This window comes from Vipera ursinii (genome assembly GCF_947247035.1).
Source record: "Vipera ursinii genome assembly, chromosome: 6".
NCBI lineage: Eukaryota > Metazoa > Chordata > Lepidosauria > Squamata > Viperidae > Vipera > Vipera ursinii.
In genome coordinates, this window is record NC_139515.1 from 26,247,777 (window position 1) to 26,270,200 (window position 22,424).

The following is a 22,424-nucleotide window of genomic DNA, read 5'->3' on the forward strand; positions in this document are numbered from 1 at the left end:
GCTTATAGGTTTCTTAAGAGACAAATAAGATCTCTTTAAGAACTTGCCACAATTTATTGTGATCCACATAAACAAAGGCTTTAGCATAGTCTATGAAGCAGAAGTAGATGTTTTTGTGGAACTCCCTAGCTTTCTCCATGAACCAGCGTATGTTGGGAATTTGATCTCTAGTTCCTCTGCCTCTTCGAAAACCTGCCTGTACTTCTGGTAGTTCCCGTTCCACATACTGCTGGAGTCTAGTTTGTAGGATTTTAAGCATAACTTTACTAGCATGAGAAATGAGTGCAATGGTGCGATAGTTTGAACATTCTTTGGCACTGCCTTTCTTTGGAATTGGAATGTAAACTGATCTTTTCCAATCCTGTGGCCACTGTTGAGTTTTCCAAATTTGCTGGCAAATTGAGTGTAGCACTTTACTTTTAAGATTTTGAATAGCTCAGCTGGAATACTGTCACCTCCACTAGCTTTGTTGTTGCTCAGATTTCCTAAGGCCCATTTCACTTCACATTCTAGGATGTTTGGCTCGGGGTCAGGGACCACCCAATCGTGTTATCTGGGATGTTAAGCTCATTCTTGTGTAGTTCCTCTGTGCAGTTTTGCCACATTTTCTTAATCTCTTCTACTTCTGTTAGGTCTTTGCCATTTTGATCCTTTATCATGCCCATGTTCGCATGAAACGTTTCCTTCATCTCTCCAATTTTCTTGAAGAGATCTCTGGTTCTCCGTATTCTATTGTTTTCTTCTGTTTCTTCGCACAGTTCATTTAAGAGGACATTCTTATCTCTTCTAACTATTCTCTGGAATTCTGCATTCAGTTGGGTGTATTTTTCTCTTTCTCCCTTGCCTTTCGATTTCCTTCTTTTCTTAGCTACTTGCAAAGCTTATTCAGACAGCCATTTTGCTTTCTTGCATTTCTTTTTCTTTGGGATGGTTTTAGTTGCTACCTCTTGTACAGTGTTGCAAACCTCCATCCATAATTTTTCAGGCACTCTTGTCTTTCAGATCTAATTCCTTAAATCTATTTGTCACCTCTACTGTGTATTCATTAGGGATATGATTTAGTTCATATCTAAGTGGCCTAGTGCTTTTCCCTACTTTCTTCGGTTTAAGCCTAAATTTTGCAGCAAGAAGCCACAGTCAGCTCTTGATCTTGTTTTTACTGACTGTATAGAGCTTCTCCATCTTTGGCTGCAGAGCATATAGTCAGTCTGATTTCTGTGTTGACCGTCTGGTGATGTCCATGTGTAGAGCCGTCTCTTGGGTTGTTGGCTTGACAAAATTCTATCAGTCTGTGCCCTGCTTCATTTTGTACTCCAAGGCCAAACTTGCCTGTTACTCCGGTTATCTTTTGGCTTCCTACTTTACCATTCCAATCCCCCATGATGATAAGGACATCATTTTTTGGTGTTAGTTCTATAAGGTGCTGTAGGGCTTCATTCAACCGGTGAATTTCATCCTCTTCAGCACTGGTGGTAGGGGCATAGACTTGGACTACTGTGATATTGAATGGTTTGCCTTGGATTTGAACTGAGATCATTCTGTCATTTTGGAGATGGTATCCCAGTATTGCTTTTCCTACTTTTCCTAAGATGTCAATGTTCAGTCTTGTCATCTCTTGTTTAACCACCTCCAGCTTACCTTGATTCATGGATCTTACATTCCAGGTTCCTATGGAGAAAAAAATCTTTACAGCATCGGACTTTCCTTTCACCACCAGATCCATCTACAGCTTAGCATCCTTTCAGCTTTGGCCCACTCACTTCATTCTTTCTGGCACTACTAGTACTAGCCCTCTGCTCTTCCCCAGTAGCATATTGGACACCTTCCGATCTGAGGGGCTCATCTTCCAGTGTCATATCTTTTTACCTTTTGGTACTGTCCATGGGGTTTTCATGGGAAAGATACTGTAGTGGGTTGCCATTTCCTTCTCCAGTGGATCACGTTTTGTCAGAACTCTCTGCTATGACCTGTCCATCTTAGGTGGCCCTGCAAGGCATAACTCATAGCTTCATTGAGTTACACAAGCCCCTTCACCATGACAAGGCAGTAATCCATAAAGGGGAAGATGCCCTTACCCTTTCATTATTTTTAGTACTTGTTTGTCATTTTCTAATCTGTATCCTTTTCTGGATTTTAGTAACTTCCAGAGCTAAATTGATATCTTCATGTATTCACCTCAGCTTAAAAATCCTTTAGTTACTATCTATTTAAATCCTAGTGATATAGTTTGAATGTTACAATTTGTACTCTTTCAGAATTTTTAATTCATGTGCTGTTTTCTTGCCAGTTCACTTCGGCGAACTATTTAGGAAGTTCTTACAGGCCACTTGGCTGTATTATGCATAGTAATTTCTATATTTATGATTCTAGATAATTTGTGAATAAGCCCTTCCTCCCAGCTTCATTTCATTCACACATACCTGTTTAGCTGACAATACAGGTAGAAAAAGCCTTTCTGAGCTGTTTATAACAACACTTTTTAATTACTAGACTATGTCAGAATTCTGCTTTACAAATTTTGTTCTTGACTCCTTTTTTTCCTCCTATATAACAAGTTTTTTTAGATGTTTATATATTTCTAACAAAAAAACCATAATTATGTCATTTAAATAATGGGATGAAAAGAAGGTCTCCACTTTGGGGAAATTGAGTGTGTTTAGACATCCCTCTAGTGGTTTTACATGTGATTAACAATATCATTTTAAAATTCTAAAGCAATTTCTCTAAATAATGTGCATTATAACTATTATATTCTTACATCTGTAACATTTAGAATAACAGAGTTGGAAGGGACCTTGGAGGTCTTCTAGTCCAACTGCCTGCTCAAGCAGGTGACTCATGCTTATTGGACAATCAGTTATCCCATTTCTTCTTAAAAACCTCCAGTGATGGAATTACCCACAACTTCTGAGGGCAAGCAGTTCCACTGATTAATTGTTCTCACTGTCAGAAATTATTTCTTAATTATCTCTCATTTCCTTGATAATTGTCCATCTGTTACTTATTATTTGTTCCTCAATTTGCTCTGTGATAGTCCCTCAAATATTGTAACACTGCTATCATGTCACTACTAGATAAGACGAACCTAGTTCCAGCAACTGTTCTTCATACCATTTAGCCTCAAGTCCCCTAATCATCTCTGTGGCTCTCTTTTGCACTCTTTCTAGAGTCTTAATATCTTTTTTGTATTATTTATTTATTTATTTATTTGATTGATTGATTGATTGATTGATTGATTTTATATACTGCCCTATTCCTGAAGGACTCAGGGCGGTTTACAGGGCGAGTTAAAACAATACAAATAAGTACACTTTAAAATAGAATTAAATAAGATTAGCCCACAATTAAACAAATTAAAATTAAATTAAAATTAAAACCCCATCAGTCCAGGCCAGCAAGATCAAACAACCAAGTTTTAAGGTCCCAGCGAAACGAGTGAAGGTCTGGGGCAGTCCGAAGATCTACCGGCAGTTCATTCCATAGGGCAGGCGCACCCACAGAGAATGCCCTCCCCCTTGGAACCATCCGTTGGCATTCCCTAACCGGCGGAACCCTAAGGAGGCCCTCCCTGTGGGAGCGCACAGGACTCTGGGAGGCTGATGCAGCAGGTGCTCCCTGAGATAATCCGGACCCATGCCATTTAGGGCTTTATAGGTCATCACCAGCACCTTGAATCTCACCCGGAGGAGAATTGGAAGCCAATGCAGCTCGCGGAGAAGAGGTGTTACATGAGAGTATCGGGAAACTCTCATTACTACTCGTGCAGCTGCATTTTGCACCAGCTGAAGCCTCCAAGTGGTCCTCAAGGGCAGTCCCATGTAGAGAGCGTTGCAGTAGTCTATCCGGGAGGTGAGCGCATGAGTGACTATGTGTAGGGCATCTCGGTCCAAATAGGGTCGCAACTGGCGCACCAGGCGAATCTGGGCAAAAGCCCCCCTGATCACAGCTCCTATATGATCTTCCAAACTGAGCCGTGAATCCAGGAGATGATCTTCCAAACTGAGCCGTGAATCCAGGAGAACGCCCAAGTTACGAGCCCTATCAACGGGGGGTAACACCTTATGTTGACAAGAACTGGATTCAGTCATTTGTAAAGAAAATTTTAGTGAAATATTTTTTCTTTTTGAGTCATCTCATTTTTATGTGTTATCTTTTTCTATGTTTCATGTAGCATGATAACATTTGCATCAGCAATTAGTTGTATCAGTTGGTTAAGCAAGGAACCTAGAATTCATTCCACTGAACTTGACAATTTCTGGCCTGAGATTTCTTACAGAACATGTGATGCATAAATATTTGAGAATTTTTAATTTTAATTTTAACTGGGGTTTTTATTTTCTCTCAGGGTTTCATTTAATCTTTTTTAATTGTTTTAACTTTTGTATTGATTTTCTTTTAAATATCCTGTAAACCGCCCTGAGTCCTTCGGGAAAGGGCGGTATATAAATCTAAATAATAAATAAATAAATAATAACTTGGTTGACAATGCTGTTTTTATTTAATAACAAATTAAAATATGCTTTGAATTTAGCTATTCTTTCTTTAACAGATATTATGAATTCTTCTTTAGGAAGAAAATGACTCCATTAATGTATGCAGCCCGGGAAGGCCATTCTCAAGTTGTTGCTCTCCTTGTTGTTCATGGATCACAAGTAAATGCTCAAGATAAAGGCGGTTACACTGTGAGTTTTTGTATAATCCTAACTAGATTATTTCCTTTCCTTTATGAAACTTCAAATATTTCAATAAAGTAGACTATTGTGAAGTGGAAAATAAGTGGAAATGTAGTCTTAGGTTTAATAAAAATAAAAAGCAAAGCAGAGCTAGGTGAAAAAAAGGAAAATTCTAGTTCTACTCAAAAGTGTAACACAGCTTTATTTGGCAAATTTATATGGCTGCATATGTTACCCAAGGTGATTCTGGGAGGTGTATAACCAACAATTATAAAACCAATTAAAACAATTAATTAAGACCAAAATTGTGAGAGGATAAAACCAATTATTATTTGTAATGTAGCCTTTGCATGGGCTCCCTGTTGCCAGAGCATTCACCAGGCTTGATGGAAAACTTACGGTATGTTTTGAGGGCTTTTAGGAGGCTGTAAGGTTTGGGGTTAATCTTGCCTCGGGGCTATATTCCAGAGTGTGGGTGCTATGGTAGAAAAGGCATGCCTCTTCTGCTGGACCTGATGAGATGGGTAGATGTAATTGAGAAGAGGCAATCCTTCAGATAATTCAGACTTTTGCCATGTAGGTCAAAAGTAGCAACTTGAATAGGACCTAGAAACAAACTGATAACCAATGCAGCTCAAGAAGAAGAGATGCAACATATGTTTTTCCAGGATCATACATAACTGCCCGTACTGTTGTATTTTGTACCAGCTAAAGCTTCCATATACTCTTCAAAGGCAGCCCCACGTAAAGCATGTTGCAATAGTCCATTCAGGAGATGAGTACAGTAGGTGTGAATAACTTAACAGAACCTCATGATTCAGGAATAGGTGCAACTGATGCACAATGTTTTGCACAATTTAATTTATGTGCTCCCGTATTGCATCAGCTCAAACCACAATCTTTAACCTCACTTTTTTCTCATATTTCCTTTCTTCCCTGTTGTTCCTATTTCAAATTTTTGTTTTAAACTTTAGCAAGAAATGATGCTGAATTGGGATGCGAAGACAAACTACTATGTGTTACATAGAGTGGGATCATTCAGAAGTAATTTATATTTGAAGTTTTTCCTTTTATTGTAAAATAAATGCCATCACAATGCTAATAAATCATTACAGGCGTTAACATGGGCAGCATTCCATGGTCATAAAAAAGTAGTATTCAAGCTGCTTGAACTTGGAGCTGATAAATCAATACAGACAAAAGATGGACAGACCCCAGGAGAGATTGCAAAGAAGAACAGGCATTTAGAGGTACTGTTTTATGTGAAGCATCAATCCTTGAGTTGAGATTTTTAATTGTCTATGGGGGTATATTTTATAAAGGGTTTTTTAAACATCAGAACTGATAAGTTATTTACTATTGATATTGATATGAATGTGCAGTGCAATTAATTTTTATGCATTTGTCAGTAATGTCAATTGCATTAATGTCTTATGTCTTTTATTTGTAAACATGCTCTATCCTTTTATAGCTATTATATGTCTACATATATACCGTATTTTCCGGCGTATAAGACGACTGGGCGTATAAGACGACCCCCTACATTTCCTGTTAAATTATAGGGTTTGGGCTATACTCACCGTATAATACTACCCCTCTTCCAACACACACCAAATAAAAATTAAAAAACATCAGATTTGATTTTAATATGGTAATTTTAATTCAAATGCTTATGACATGAAGGTACTTAGTAGGAAAACTGTCACTTATAAACATAAGGCTGTCATCAAACATGTAAACATAAAACAGTGCAAGTGGATTAAAATAATAATAATAATAATAATAATAATAATAATAATAATAATAATAATAATAATAATAATAATAAGAAGAAGAAGAAGAAGAAGAAGAAGAAGAAGAAGTTGGAAGGGACCTTGGAGGTCATCTAGTCCAACCCCCTGCTAAGGCAGGAAACCCTATACCATTTCAGACAAATGGCTGTCCAGTCTCTTCTTAAAAACTTCCAGTGTTGGAGCATTCACCACTTCTGGAGGCAGGTTGTTCCACTGGTTAATTGTTCTAACTGTCAGGAAGTTTCTCCTTAGTTCTAGGTTGCTTCTCTCCTTGACTAGTTTCCATCCACTGCTTCTTGTCCTGCTTTCAGGTGCTTTGGAGAATATCTTGGCACCCTTTTCTTTGTGGCAGCCCCTGAGATATTGGATCACTGCTATCGTGTCACCCCTCACCCTTCTCTTCGTTAAACTACACATACCCAATTCCAGCAACCGTTTCCTATTTTCCTAATTCACTTTTTCACTTTTCCTAATTCAGTCTAAAGCTTTCCCTGCGCAGAGCCTTATGTAACACCAGCTGCCTGCAATTAGTGCAGGTTCTCATCCCACCAGGCTTAAGGTTGAGTCAGCCTTCCATCCTTCCAAGGTAGGTAAAATGAGGACTCAGATTGTTGGGAGCAATAAGCTGACTTTGTAATAATGCTGCTTGTGGGGGGGGGGTGAAAGCTTTAATAGGCAGGCATATACATAGAATGAAGGCTATTGCTAAGCACATTGATTTGTGCTTTAAATTGTAAGCTGCCCTGAGTTTTCGGAGAAGGGTGGGATATAAATGGGATTAAAAAAAAAGACCAAATGGGAGATCCGCTCCAGGTTTTCCAGCCAGCCCGCCCAGTTCCTGAGTCAAATGTGTCCTTAGAGCTAAGCTGCTGCTCTGCTATGCATTCCCCACCTGCCTTTCAAATTGCTCTTGCATTCCCCACCTGCCTACAGCTGCTCTTCAACTTTAGAAGGAAAGAAGCCCAGACCCCAGCCTGTAAAAAATCACAGACTGCAGCTTCTACTCTAATTGGTCCCGCTTTCCCTGCGCAGACTAAATGGAAGATCCGCTCCAGGTTTTCCAGCCAGCCCTATCCCTAAAGTTTTAGCACCCGGCTACTGACTTTTGAGAAGATTTTCATGGGTTAAAAAGTAGTCTTATACGCCGGAATCTACGGTATTCATTTCATCTGTTATTCAAAAAAGTTACCTAACATTTCAGTTAGTTAACATCTGCAGTTGTTTCCATTAAGATACTAATTAAAGTAGAACAGAAAACAGGAACAATGAACTTAGTATGAAAAGGTAAAAAAAATGCATGAATTAATTATCTCTGAAAATAGACTACACATTGACATTTTATTAGAGAATTGTTCTGTTAAAAATAAAGTATAAGTAAGGGACTTGGATAAGAAAGGCAAAGGTGGTTTACTAGATACAATAGGTAATTGACAGTTTAACAAATGATTTTTTTTAAAAAAATACTCAACTAGATCTATCTTTTACTGGGGAAAAACTATAGATTCAGTTTTCTGCTGTATTCCCTTTTTGTGTGTGTATTTTCAATTTATTGGGTTCAAGTGACTATCTGGACAAGTACTTGCTGGTTTTTTTTACTACATTTTCAGAAGTGTCCCAAAAGTGTTTTTTTCAAATCCAAAAAAAAAAGACTCAGCAGGAGCTCCTCCATAACAGACAAAGAAGAGAACTACAAACAAAGCAACATTGTTATTCCATATATTGCAGAAATATCTGAAAAAGCTCAGGAAGATTTTCATCCAACACAATATACATGCACACTTTAAACCCCAAGTACACTAAGGCAGAAGCCTGTCCACCCCAAGGATAAAACACCTAGACCAGGTATTCACTGGGGGTGCAAGATGATATTCCAAGGGATGCAGAAACTCAGGTATTCAAAATTATAATATACATGCATAATTCTTGGTGTTACTTTGAACTTTTGTAAGGGGTGCGAGATATATCAGAAGCTGAAAAATATCTGAAAAATATGGCTTGAAGCTTAACACCTGAAAAACCAAGATCATGGTCATCAGCAAACAACTTGTTAATTTACCACCAATAAATTCAGAAGGACTACCATTAGAAAAAGTTGAAAGGATCATGCACCTCGGTTCTAATTTACATGAAAGCTGGAACATGACCATTGAAGTAAAGACAAAGATAGAGAAAGGTCAAACAGCATTCTTCAAAATGAAAAAGGTCTTCTGCAGTCACGACATAAGCCTAAGATTGAAACTCAGGCTTGTCAGATGTTATATTTTTTTCTATCCTTCTCTATGGTATAGAGAGTTGGTCTCTGACAGAAGGCCACCTGAAGAGCCTAGAAGCATTTGAAATGTGGATTTACAGGCGGCTGTTACATATAAGCTGGGTTGACAAGATCAGAAATGAGTTGATAAGCCGCCTGGGAAAACCAAGGGAAATCAGCAAAACAATTAAAAAACAAAAGTTAGAATATTTCGGACATGTGAGGTGACACCCAGAAAAATATGGCATACTCCATTTAATTCTCCAGGGAAAGATTGAGGGCAAACGAGGTCCAGGCAGAAGAAGAACATCATGGCTTCAAAATCCAAGGGACTGGTTTGGACAAAACTCAGCAGCACTTTTTTGTGTGGCTGCTGATAAAAACAGGTTCACCAACATGATCACCAACGTCCGATAACAGATATGGGACAAGAAGAAGTAGTTCTAGGGGTGCGGGGTATAGAAAAGGTTGGGAGCTGCTGACCTAGACACAAACTCAGCAATATGATATATGCAGTACAATACATGTATAGAGACATATAGATCTGTACTTTGAAGAAACATAGAAGAAAGCCATCAGGACAAGATTCAGCCGTCCATCTTCATTTAAAAAATAAAGGTCACTGTTTTGAAGACTGCCAAATCCACATTCTGGATAAAGAGCACTGCTGGTTTGAAAGAGGGGTCAAAGAGGCTAGCTATGTTAAGATTGAACAGTTCTCTCCCAACAGAGCAGGACAGATACGATACCACCTATGTCATGTTTACAACACAGTCCTATCAGCAGTTCCAAGAAGGTTCTGCACCTATCTCCACTATTCAGGTGCCCTGAGGGCACAAATAAACCTACAAGTGACCTCAACAACTCAGAAAGAGTGCTAACAATCAAATGACTGCAAGGAATATAAATCCTTCCATCCTCCACCATTCAGTCAAAACTGAAGAAGTTTATTGGATGAGAAGCAAAGTCCAATTGCCTTTTGGAAAAAAAGCACCTTTGGGACAAACATGACCTGGATGACTGACAGTCTCCATAGACATTTTCAGAAGTGCTTGCCACTGGCTTCATCTCTTGCTGAGAGATAGTGACTGGTCAAAGAATCACTCAGCTATCTTATTTCTAGCTGGTACTTTAACCTCTGCTCCAAACTTGCTACTTTATTTCCAATAAGTGTTTTAAGTATCTGCATTCTGTTTCTTTGTATGGAATACAAAGTACTTAATATTCCCATTAAATAGTTTATATCCTATTTTTCAAAAGAAAATGCAGGACTTTTAAAAATGCTTAGAGCATTTTTGATAGATTTGGTTGCCATAAACATTTCTATAGTTCTGTTTTCTCTGAAATAATGCTTCCAGGCATCTCAAAATATTTTGTTTTCACAGGCTAAATTCATTACATAGTGTTAACCTGTATATTCATATATCCCTAAAGAAACCATTTTTAATGTTTCCTATAATAAGAGTGCTTTTCCTGATACTTTATCAGTTCAATAAATATTTTAATTTAACATCTTGGAATTGAGAATTGAATTCAGATAATTTTCTTTGAAAAGATAAATTAGCAGAAATTGTTGTATTAGAAAATCATTTTCACTATTTCAGTGAATTCCCAATTTCTTTTGTTTTAGAATGAACATATTGCTACAGGTATAAAAATGGTGAAAATGGTTTCCTGTGATTTTTTTGTAGCTTTTCAGTTTACTTTCTTTGACGGCAAGTCCTTTCCAAAGAAAGTTCCAGAACCTGACTAAAGAAGAACCTATTCACAGATTTATAACTACAGTTCCAGATGCCCTTAAAAGCCATAAAAGCAGGTAGTACCTCAGACTTCAGTACTTATGTTTTGAAAGTTGTGTTCTAATTGAAATCTTTGTTCTAGAGTAGAAAAACTGCTGTTAGGCCTGAAATTGACAATTGTTCACATCTTCTATCAAAAGTCTTATGAGCTACAGTTTTGCACTACTAGTGCTAAGGAGTTTGTGCTTGGATGTTTAAATTGATATAGAGTCTTTAGAAATTAAGGATCTATGCATACCTTAATGCTGGATTATTGGGAACATAATCATCAATTGTTTTCTAACATACATGTAATAATTTACCTGACATGCATCAAATTCTTTTTTACTTTTGGAAGAAAATACAGATATTACAGAGGATGCATTTTTAAATTCCAACATAATTTTATGTAGAATTGGATTTGAACTAGATCCAGTATTTCAGAACAAGTATGTGCTTTCAAATGTTTTGTTCACTGTAATGTAAAGTTTACAGCCCAATATTTAGGGCTTTTTTTGTCTTTGTGTATTTAAAATGTAGACAAATATATTTTAGTATCTGTAAAATGGATTAATAATAGCATGTCTTTCTTTGAAACAAATAATTTAATTTTGGCTTAAAGCATTTATTAAAATTATTTATATATTTTTAAAAAATAATTGAACCAATGCATGTGAAAAGTTCCTATGCAGCTTTTAGTGACATGGAAGTCTTTCTACATGGTCTTGAACTTGAACACATAACAGAATTACTGAAGGTAAGATTTTTTTATTGAAAACATATGGGTGCAGTGAAATCTCAAATGGATTATTCAGGGTGGGGATAATTTATTGCCATTATATAATAACACAAGCTGTGTAATTTGTGGGAGAATTTGCATAATTTTTTAATATTTAATATTGATCTGAAAGAAACCCAGTTTAGTCTAGTAGTTAAGGCATCATACTAGAAAGCAGGAGACTGAATTTAAGACTGCCTTAACCAGCTAAGTGAGTTGGGACAATCTCTTCTCACAGGGTGGTGGTTGTGGAGAAATTAGGAGGAGGAAGATGTATTGAATATGTTTACCACCTCAAGTTATTTGTAAATAAAAAGGGTGGGATACAAAATAAATAATGTCATTTGTTTAATGTCAAAATGTACAAGATATAAATAATTGTGCTTCCTTATTTTAAATGCCATACTTATTGATTACTTTAGGTGCAGTGGATACCCTAATAGTGGATTCTTTTATTTTTTGTAGTTTGTATTATTTTTAACAGGTCCACTAAATTGAGGTTTCATAGTAATATATTACTGTACAATTCAAAATGTCACTGCTTAGGTTTAATCCAGAAGTTCAATGTCACTGCTTAGGTTTAATTCAGAAGTTCAAGCATTCATGTGATTAACTGTTCATAATATTCTGAGAGGTGTAAATTAAAAATAGCTTCTTTTCTGTGTTCAAGGAAAGATTCTCCCTGCCAGCTTCCCACAAGAAAACTCAATGGGGAAGCCGGCAGGAAGTTGGAAGTTGTTGCCACTGCTTTTTCCCCCACCTGTGGTCATTCTGTTTAGATGAGGAAATATTTCTGAAACGATGATCCAGTATTGTCTAATACAAATTTAAAGTGTCTTCTGAGCTTGTTTTTCCTGTGTTCATTGTGAAAATAATTGAAGTTTAATAGTAAAGTGGGTTACTGGCCTACATAATAGGATCTTGGCCCAAAGTATCTCTGGGAATATACTTTCATCTCTTATAGGAGACAGAAATACCTTTAAGACAGCTTTTGACAATGGGAAAAGAAGACTTAATACAGGTTAGTCTATTCATTTATTGTATATTTGCTTTATGACAACAACAATACTGCTCTTTTAAATCTTAATTCTGTATTTTTTCCACTTCATAACAATTTTCAATATGATTTGCATTTTGTTTTGAGAAAAGTAGTATCTTCTGTTTAACTCAGGGGTGTCGAACTCAATTTCATTGAGGGCCGCATCAGGATTGCGGTTGCCCTCGGGGGCCCGGGTGGGTGTGGCCTACTGGGTGGGCATGGCTGGAGTGCGTATGGCCTGGGTGGGCGTGGCCAGCTCTACATCATTTGTGTCTAGGGTGCCTATGGGGGCCTGGGCAGGAGTGGGACAGATCTGAGGGTCTCTGGCAGAAGGAGATGGGACCGGGGAAGTGCCAAGGCATGGTCCCCTTGAGGAGCCTCACTGTTCCTCTCAGGCCATATGGGGTGGGGGCTGGACAGTGGCGCGGAGGTCAAATGCCCAGCCCAGCCCTTAAGCATGCGCGGCACTAAGCCCAGCCCCACTTCCCCAAGGGGGTACCCAGCTGTATTTACCTCCTCCTCAAGGTTGCTGCTGCTGTGCTTGCTCTCCTTAGCCAGGTTGCTCATAGCGGGTAGGAAGGCAAAATCAAGAGGGAGGCGCACTCCCTCTCCATGTGAGGAGACCTGGCTTTGTATCCAAAGCTTCCTTAGCAATAGGATGAGAGACCCCCAGGTTAGGCCAGGAGGAGGGGGCAAGGGGATGCTGAAAGGGCAGCAGGGCAGGACTAAGGTAGGACTTCCCTCAGACCCTCCCTTGCCTTCCTTCCTTCCTTCCAACAGAGTGGTGGGAAAATATTTGACATGAGGGAGGGAGAAAAACAGGCAAGAAACACAGCTGGGGAAGTGTCATCCTTTGTGAGGAATGAAGAAATGCACCATCGCCTGGAAGTGGCCAGCACATGGCCTTCGCCTACTTCACATATCCAGCTTGGTGGGCTCTGTGGGAGAAGTTGCCGTGAGCAGCTTGAGAGTCGATGTTACCTGTGTAATGCTGCCCAGCCTGCCTGGTTTTGGCAGGCAGCGGGACGTTCTTACAATGCCGAGAGGCCGAACCAGGTGGCATGAATCTGAAGAGAAGCACAACACTGCCCAGCCCCTAGCCTGCCCGAAGTAGGCAGGGCCATGTGCTGGCCATTTCCAGCCGATGGTGCATTTCTTCATTCCTCACAAAGGGTGATACCTCCCCAGCATGTGCCCATGGGGCAGGGCCGACACGGCACGGGCCGGTCCCTCGCTCTTTTCAGATGGAGCTAAGACTGAATGTATTTCAGCATAGATAACCACCACGAAATTGTACATTGGCTCCCGGCCACCCTGGGCCAGGGCCAAGACAGTGGGGGCCGTTCCCTTACTGTTTCCAGGATGGCTTCGCGGGCCACATGAAACCACTTCGCGGGCCGCATCCAGCCCCCGGGCCTTGTGTTTCACATGTCTGGTTTAACACATTTGAATCTCTTAATTGTTCCCTTTTTTACAAAAAAAAAAAGGTTAGGCTGGATGTGTTTAATAGGAATTAGTGTTATACAAAGGGTCTGTTAATATTTGTAACTTTTATCAGTACAAGATGTTTTGCAATTCTCAGTTGAAATGATTGGTAATGTGAGTAAAATGGAGAATGTTCATTAAGTTAATCTATATGTCAATGCTGTGACAAACTGAACTGAAGCCATTTTCATTTTGTCTTCGTTGCCACATATTTAATTAGAACAAGGAGGGGGATGTGTAGTTTTAAGTTAGCAAAAACTTTTCACATGTATGGGAACCAAGGTCATTGTTGATACTATTTTGGCGGGCTGGAGCAGCTGGGAGGAGTGCCCACGTTTTCAAAAAATTGGTGAATGTGATTTATGACAGCAATTTGGGGTGGGAAATGAAACTTGCAACTTTGTAACCAAGGTGAGGGGAATTTAGTCTTGGGTTCACCTTTGTATGTGCCATTATGTTGTAGCCAAATAAAAATGTTCTTTAAGGAAGAAATGCTTGCCTTGAAGTTCTTTTAAATGGTCTCATCTATCAGAACCATGACATTAACCTAAGACTCCAAACTATTCTAATAACACGGGGTCCTGAGCTCTGGTTGCCTACCCGAAGACAACAAAGACTCAGGGAAGATTTCGTGATGGAAAAAAAGGAAGAGCCTATTACTAGCCTCAAAGCTACAGCAAACACATCAGCGGATGGGGTGCAGACCATTGCCCTGATAGTGTGCCTTCGGTGACTCTGGCAATCAGCACGAGACCAAAGGAACATGAGATCCAGTTGGAGCCATTATTGCTGTCAGGGAGTCCTATCTATTGGTGACACTTGGCATGCAGAGGCAGCCCAAGTGAAGATGAGTTTAGTAAAGGCCGCAGAAGCTGAATTTCCACTAACTGCTTTGCACTAACTGCTTCCCACGAACTGCGCTCTCCTGATTGAAGAGGAGCCAAGCGACTGGCACCTTGGGATGAATCGGGTGAGTGGAAATATCTGTGATCCGAAGCCAGTCCGTTGAGCGGTTAAGAGAGAGGTTTGAAGGACTGGAGGTGGGAGGAAAGGAGCAGGTCACCCATCACTTACTTTCCAGTGAACGGGATGACAGATTTCCCCTAGACCATCCCCAATCCAGGCGAAATCCCAGTCCCATAGCTGGGGCCCAGGCTGCCTCCCCACAACCAAAGCCATCAGCTTTAACTTTGAGTCCATTGGGATGGCGAAGCCCAGACCACTGTCAGCGACATGATAGCCCCGACCATCAACAGCGATATGTCAGCCTCGATCAGTACTGACGCTATGCGAGCCCTGACTGATACCCACGCCAGACCAGCCCTGAACGCTATCGGCATAGAGCAAGCCCAATCACCGCTGATACCCATATAGCCTATATCCATGTTGAGCTAGTCCAGATTGATATCAGTACCAGACCATCATCGTTACAAACTTAGTCCCAAGCGACACCCTCGGTGACTCAGCCTCAGACATCACCGGCGCTACACCAGTCCAGGACCCCTGCCAAGAGCTGATCAAGCAGTGGGACTCCCACAGGATCAATTGCAACAGTATGGATTGCTACAGTTTCTCTTAGATCGGTAACAACTGTAGCAGCCCCCTTCTTTCAAGCCTACATTCGATGGGGACCCCAAGAAGTTAACTTTTTTTTAAATCAAATACACTCGCACATGAACAGGAATGCCAATGTCTGCCTACAAAGCCACTAAAGCAGTAGATGGAGTGCCAGAGGCTCGGGAAGGGAGGATGCTGAAGTGGGTGTTCGGGCCATTGGCAAGAGCAATGCGGCTCAGTGGAAAGTGGCCTCGGAACAAGTGGGGCAGGTAAGGAAAGAAATCCTCGCTCCCCCCAGAAATTGCTTTCCTTACCTGACATCCAGCCTCATGCCGTTTCTCTTTTGCCACGTGCAAGGAAACGAAGTTTTTTTGGGGGGGGGGAAGGTCAATCAATTCCAACTTCTCGCAAAGAGGGGGAGTGAAGCAACTTGTCCGCCACCATGCTAGTGCCACAGCGTTGCTTCTCCACCCTATGCACAGGCCCTGCCCCACTCCTGCGCGCTCGTGGCCTACTGGCGCTGGTACTGGCAAAAAGTAAGCCCTCCCGAAAATAAAACACTATGCTTACTTCAGAGCCCAAAAGAAAGTAAGACTGTCTTACTTTTGTGGAAACACGCAAAATCCCAAGTGGCCACTCCTGTATTGTTTAAGGAGAAAAAAGATGGATTCCTTAGACTCTTGAGTGGAAAATACATAACCTCTCCCTTTAATGAAGGACATGTTACCCCACCTGGCTAAAGGGTGAGTATTTACCAAATTACACCTAAAAAGGCATATTATTGCATGAGAATAAAAGGGGATGAATGGAAAGCTGCCTTTTAACAGCCCCCTGGGAAGTTATCAGTTTAAAGTCATGCCTTTTGGATTACAAGGAGCTCCTGCTGTATTCATGCAGCTGATCAACCAGGTGCTTCATGATCATTTGTATAAAGGGGTTTGGTTTATCTTGATAACATCTTAATCTATACAGAGAGTGGCAAAACATATGATTTAGTATGAGAAGTGCTCAAAAAACTGCTGAATGCAAAACTCTCAAAATGTGAATTCCATCAGGCATGTTTGGATTATCTGGGTTACAGAATATCCAGCAAAGGAATAGAGATGGACCCAGCTAAAGTGAAAGCTGTAATCGAATGGCAGGCCCCATAAACTCGAAAACAATTTCAGAGCTTTCTAGGATTTGCTAATTTCTATCACCAATTTATCCCCTCATTTTCTGAGATTGCTTTACCCATCACTGAACTGTTAAAAACTGGCACAGATGGGGGTAAACCACAACCAGGCAAACCCCTATGTTAATCATTAGAGTGGCAGACTGTGTGATTACCCAGGACATGGCACAGAGGCAAAACAGTCAACTGGCAGTTCAAACCACCCTTTATTTGCTCCAAATTTTCCCTAAATGTTCCCACGTTTCCGGCAAGGTGTAGAACAAGGTAAGACACACACACCTTCAGCAGCTTCTGGCTGCAAGTAGTTTCACAAGTTTTTAACTCTTCAGGCAGTGAAAGTGTGTGTATGGAACAAGCTGTCCTTCAGGTTTCGACTCACACACAGTTAGATTAGGGAGTAATTTACTCAAGGCCATGTAGACAACAAGGAAAGAAACATACAAAATCTAACAAGTCTGTGGAAATACAAGCTTGCCTGAGCAGTTTCAGAAGAGAAGTCAAAATTCAGTCTGAGGTCTTTGAACACCAAATCAAGTTTGTCAGCCAGTCCAATGGTCAGATTTTCAGGGTTTCGAAGCAGAAATAACAATGCAGAACAAATGATCAGAGAGTTGTTTCCAAGATCAGCAACAGCACACAAACCTCCAAGACTTCAGCATTTGTTCCCGACAAATGCCCCTCCCCACAGTGTGTCCTTAAGTCTCAGTCTCCAGGTGTGCCTTGTGGAGAGGGGTGGGGTGCTCTCCTCCCCATTAGTTGAGCCTCCCTGCTTTGTTCCCTCCTCTCCACTCCGTGCTCTAGGATCAGGAGGGGTGGCCCTTGTTCATCATCTGAGCTCTGTCTCTCATGTTCATCTTGTCCCATTCCTGAAAGGCCCTGGCTTGCCTCAGCCTGCTGTTCCCCACATTCCTCTGAAGCCACAGACACCTCCTCCCTGACCTCCATCGGCTGCAGTTCCAGCTCATTTTTCTCAGCAGATTCAGGCTCTGATGGGGGCATGACAGACTGCTTTTGAGAACTTAAAAAGACTGTTTGCTGCCCAACCAGTTCTCAAACATCCTCATCCTGAAGAGCAGTTTATCATTCAAGTTTATCAGCCACAGTAATGGGGTTGTGGGGGCAGTCCTATTACAAAAAAACCCAAAAGGAGAATTACAACCCTGCGCTTACACTTCAAAAAAACTCACTGACGCAGGACAGAGATGGGCTGTCTGGGAGAAAGACGTTTTTGCAATCTGATTGGCTTTTATTGACTTGATGTCATTTTATAGAGGGGAACAAGGTGCCTTTTGAGGTTTGGACTGATCATAAGAACTTGAAAACACTCACACACACACCATCACAAATTCTCTCCCAAATAAGTTCGCTGGGTGCAATATTTTAACCGTTTTAACTTTACCCTGATGTCAACGCTGCAAATATTGACATGTTTTTGCACTGACAATCTAAGAGACAGCCTTTTGTTTAAACTGCTTCACTTTGAATCTTGCAGGAGGGAATTTTCTAACGTCATTTTTGAGAAGATAAGAAGCCCGCGTACAGAATGGGAGGAGAGACCTCATGTGAAACTAATTGGATAGTGTGATTTATGACGTGTAGATAAGGGCGGGGATTGTGTGTGTGTTATGATGGGTTTGGGGGGAGGAGATTTCAGATTCTGGCATCCCTCCACGAGTGCTGATGTTTTGTTTCTTTATTAAGACTTTTTAGATAAATAATATGCCTGCAGCTTGTTTGATTTGTCTCATTCATCGGAACCATGACATCATGCCAGAATCTCCTTTCTTTCAAAGGGGGGGTCCTGAACCTCCGCCGGTGTTTCTGGTAAGAGATAAGCTGGTAAAGATTCAGGGAAGAATTCTCAAGATGGAAAGAGAAGGCCTGATTGCTCGTGAAACTTCTGAAGAGGAAATAATAGTTTTCTGTGGGAAGATGAATTTGAGCCGATCTCCAGACTTCAGCAGATAACTGAGCTTATCTCGTTGTCAAGCTGGAACCACTCCAGTAGAGAATACGGGCAGCAAGAGGCCCCAGAAGCAGAATGGGAAGATGTCAGCCCTTCAGCCACTGAGAATCTGGGTGAGTGGAAAATCCTGTCTGCAGATCAGACTGCCTGCCAGACCCAGGAGTCTCCTGCCAAGTCCTCCAGATCCATAGAGACAGAGGACCCTAGCCTGGGGCCTCTGCAGCAATGGGAGGTTGGGAAGCCCCCACAAGTGAAAGGCCAACAACCTCTGAGCTTGCCCCAGCTAATAGAAGCCTTGCAACAGCTGGGGGTGGTGCAGAAGCCTGGAGATCAGGAGCTGGTGGGAGGACAACAGCAAGGGTGGCAGCAGCAGGACCCAAACATGCAACCCCTGAACGTACAGCAGGACCAGTGGGGCCAGCAGCAAGTGGCAGCCATTAAATCAGCAACCAGAGTGGGGCCAGCAGCAACTGGAGACACAACAACAGCAGTGGGGACCCCAGCAACTATTTAACCAACAACTAGGGTGGGACCAGCAGCAATGGGGCCCCCAGCAACCAATAATGAGCCCACCCTTCAGAGCAACCTTCAATGGGGACCCAGAGAAACTGTTTTTCTTCTTCAACCACGTACACTCTCATTTGAATAGCTGGGCCCATCTCTACCCGGATCCTAGAGGGAGAAGCATCTGAATGGTTGAACAATTTATATAACAAGCAGGCCCCTGAATTGGAGGACTCCCACCTTTTTCTCCTGGGGCTAAGGGAAAGATTTGAGGACCCATCCATCACCCTCAGAGCAGAAGAGCAAATCCATAAGATAAAGCAAGCTGGCCTGCCTGCCCTGGAGTACGTGTGGGAGTTTCGAAAGCTGGCCGGTCGGATAGAGAGATGGCCTGAGCAATCCATAATTCATCTTTTTAGAAAAGAGTTAGATGACTACCTTTCTCTGGCATGTATCTACTGAGCTGTACCTGACCAACTGCATGAATGGTACCAGCAGCAGTGAAATTAGATGTTCAGCTCTCCTGCTATAAGAAGCCTCTCCTACCTTAACCCGAGCCAAGGTCAGAACACCCTGAATGGCAATCACCCCCACAAAGATCTCTAACTACTGTGATGGCTGAAAGACCCAAGCCACCTGTAGACCCAGCAATTGTTTCCGATGCAAACAGCAGGGACATCGAACAGCGAAATGCCTGGTCCCCTTACCCCAAAAGCAGAACAGACCAGGACCAGCAGTGAGAAAGAGACCTGTACAGTAGCTAAAGGGAGAGAAATCCAACCGGATGACACAGGAACCTGTTGTCCAGGTCACATCCCCCACACGGGAGGACGCCGGAACTCAGACCGGATCCACCCCCATTCTACCCTCTTTCGACAGTGACGACGAACGGGAGAACAACCCGATGGTGAGTCAATGCATCCTACTCTTTTTATTGCCTGATAAACTCATAATCCCTAAGTCAGGGGCACAAGTAGACCTGAAAGTGCTAGTCGACACTGGCTGCTCCCAATGCATCATTAGCCTGTCATGTGCCTTAAGACTGGGCATACGGGCCGTTCTCCAAACCTGTGAGGTTTGAGCAAGCCAATGCCTCCCTAATGGGAGGGACTTTAGTCAATTAACAGAGCCCTTATGCCTGGAAATAGGCGAGCACTGGGAGTTTATTCGCTTCCTGGTAGCTCCAAAGATGTCTGAGACTGTGATCCTAGGACTAGCCTGGCTAGACAAATGGAAGCCATTGGTCTGGTGGGAAAAAGTAATGAGAACTGTGAGATTACCCATAGGGCCTGATCCCCCCATTGATTCAACAGATGTTACAGAGGACTTTAGCCCACCCAATGAGCAAGCGCACATGGCTGCTTTACAGCCACCTGGGAGCCACTTATCCCCAACGAGTACCAGGACCTAGCAGAGGCGTTTAGTGAGAAAGAATGTGATACCTTGCCTCCTCACCGCCACAGTGATTGTTCCATTGAACTGTTACCAGGGACCAAACTCCCCCGACCAAAAATGTACACTATGTCCCCCCTTGAAATAGAGGAGATGCAGCGATATGTGGATACAAACCTAGCGAGGGGATTCATCGAACGGACCAAGTCTACTGTGGGAGCCCCTGTGTTGTTCAAAGAGAAAAAAGATGGGTCTGTACGTCTCTGCGTGGACTCTAAAGGCCTAAACGCTGTGAGTGTGGAAAATAAATACCCTCTCCCTCTCCTGAAAGACTTACTAACCCACCTGGCAAAGGGGAGCGTCTTCACCAAGTTAGACCTGAGGGAAGCATATTATCGGGTAAGAATAAAGGAGGGGGATGAGTGGAAAACAGCTTTCAACTGCCCCTTGGGAAGCTACCAATTCAAAGTCATGCCATTTGGACTGCAGGGGGCCCCAGCCGTATTTATGCAGTTGATTAATGAGGTCCTACGTGAACATTTATACAAAGAGGTTCTGGTGTATCTTGATGTCCTGATATACAGTACGAATATGACTGATCACGTAAGACTGGTCAGAGAAGTGTATTGAATGCCAAACTATGTCAAATTGTCGAAATGTGAATTTCACCAAACCCGATGAGATTATCTTGGCTATAGAATTTCTGACGAGGGCATCAAAATGTACCCAGCCAAAGTGAAAACGATAATTGAATGGCAGCCCCCAGAGACTCGCAAACAACTCCAAAGCTTCCTAGGGTTTGCCAATTTCTACTGTCAATTCATTCCCTCTTTTGCCGAGATTGCTCTACCCCTTACAGAACTACTCAAAATGGGTAAGGGAGGGGGAAAACCGCAGCCTGGCCAACCACTAGCATGGACTATGAGTTGTCAGAAAGCTTTTGAGAATTTAAAAAGACTATTTGCGGCTGAACCAGTCCTAAAGCACCTTTGCCCCGGGGAGCCCTTTGTAATTCAAGCAGATGCCAGCGACGTGGCAGTCAGAGCTGTGTTACTACAAAAGAATAAAAGTGGAGTCCTACAACCTTGTGCCTACACCTCTGAGAAATTCACGGAAGGCGAGAGGAGATGGACAGTCTGGAAGAAGGAGGCAATTAGGTGGGGGCTATTAACCTGGCAACACTATTTAGAAGGGAGCAAGGTGCCTTTTGAAGTATGGACAGATTACAAAAATTTAGAGGCACGAAAAAACTCCCCGCAAATTGTCCCTGAAGCAAGTGCTATGGGCACAGTACTTTAACCATTTTAACTTTACTTAAAGTACATACCGGGAAGGAAAAACTTCCTAGCTGATGCTCTCTCCCGATTGCCACAATACAAAAGTGAACGTGAAGAAGTTCATGAGGCAATTATCCCCGGTCCACAACCTGCAGCGCAACTCACACCTCGCAGAACCCCTAATCCTGATGACTCAGGAGTGAAGAAGTTAAAACGAGAGCTCCTTACTGATCAATGGTTCAAAGATAATCAAACCTCCCTAACATGCAGAGATGGTTTGGCATACATGCGGGAAAAATTGTATCTACCTGAAACCCTCCGTCTCAATGCTCTCAGACACAGCCATGATGTAAAACAGGCTGGACACTTTGGATATTTAAAAACTCTAAACCTCATCCACCAGCAATTTTGGTGACTGGGACTAAAACAAGATGTGGAAAATTATGTCAAGAGTTGTACTGTATGTGCCACCATGAAAAGAATTCCAGGTAAAACCCTTGGGCTACTGCAGTCAGTAGCAGACCCTTCTCAACCATGGGAAGAAATAGCTGTGGACTTTATTGTAGACCTACCCAACAGTAGAGGAAATACTATCATATGGACTGTGATAGATCTGTTTTTGAAGCAGGCTCATTTTATCGCCTGTAAAGGACTCCCATCTGCACGACTGACTAAATTGTTCCTGAAACATCTACTGAGTGCATGGCGCCCCTAAGCGAATAATTTCAGATAGAGTGCAGTTCACAGCGAAAATTTG

The 22,424-nt window shown here is 41.8% G+C and overlaps 1 protein-coding gene across 1 annotated transcript in view; it reads left to right on the forward strand.

Annotated features, from left to right (window-relative positions):
- Nucleotides 1-22,424, forward strand: part of ASZ1 (ankyrin repeat, SAM and basic leucine zipper domain containing 1) — a 61,483-nt gene that overhangs the window by 29,475 nt on the left and 9,584 nt on the right. Inside the window, exons 5-9 of the mRNA XM_083366727.1 lie at nucleotides 4,571-4,682; nucleotides 5,789-5,923; nucleotides 10,409-10,533; nucleotides 11,177-11,252; nucleotides 12,238-12,294. Of these exons, the coding sequence (XP_083222853.1) occupies nucleotides 4,571-4,682; nucleotides 5,789-5,923; nucleotides 10,409-10,533; nucleotides 11,177-11,252; nucleotides 12,238-12,294 (505 nt within the window). The remainder of the gene's footprint in view (nucleotides 1-4,570; nucleotides 4,683-5,788; nucleotides 5,924-10,408; nucleotides 10,534-11,176; nucleotides 11,253-12,237; nucleotides 12,295-22,424) is intronic.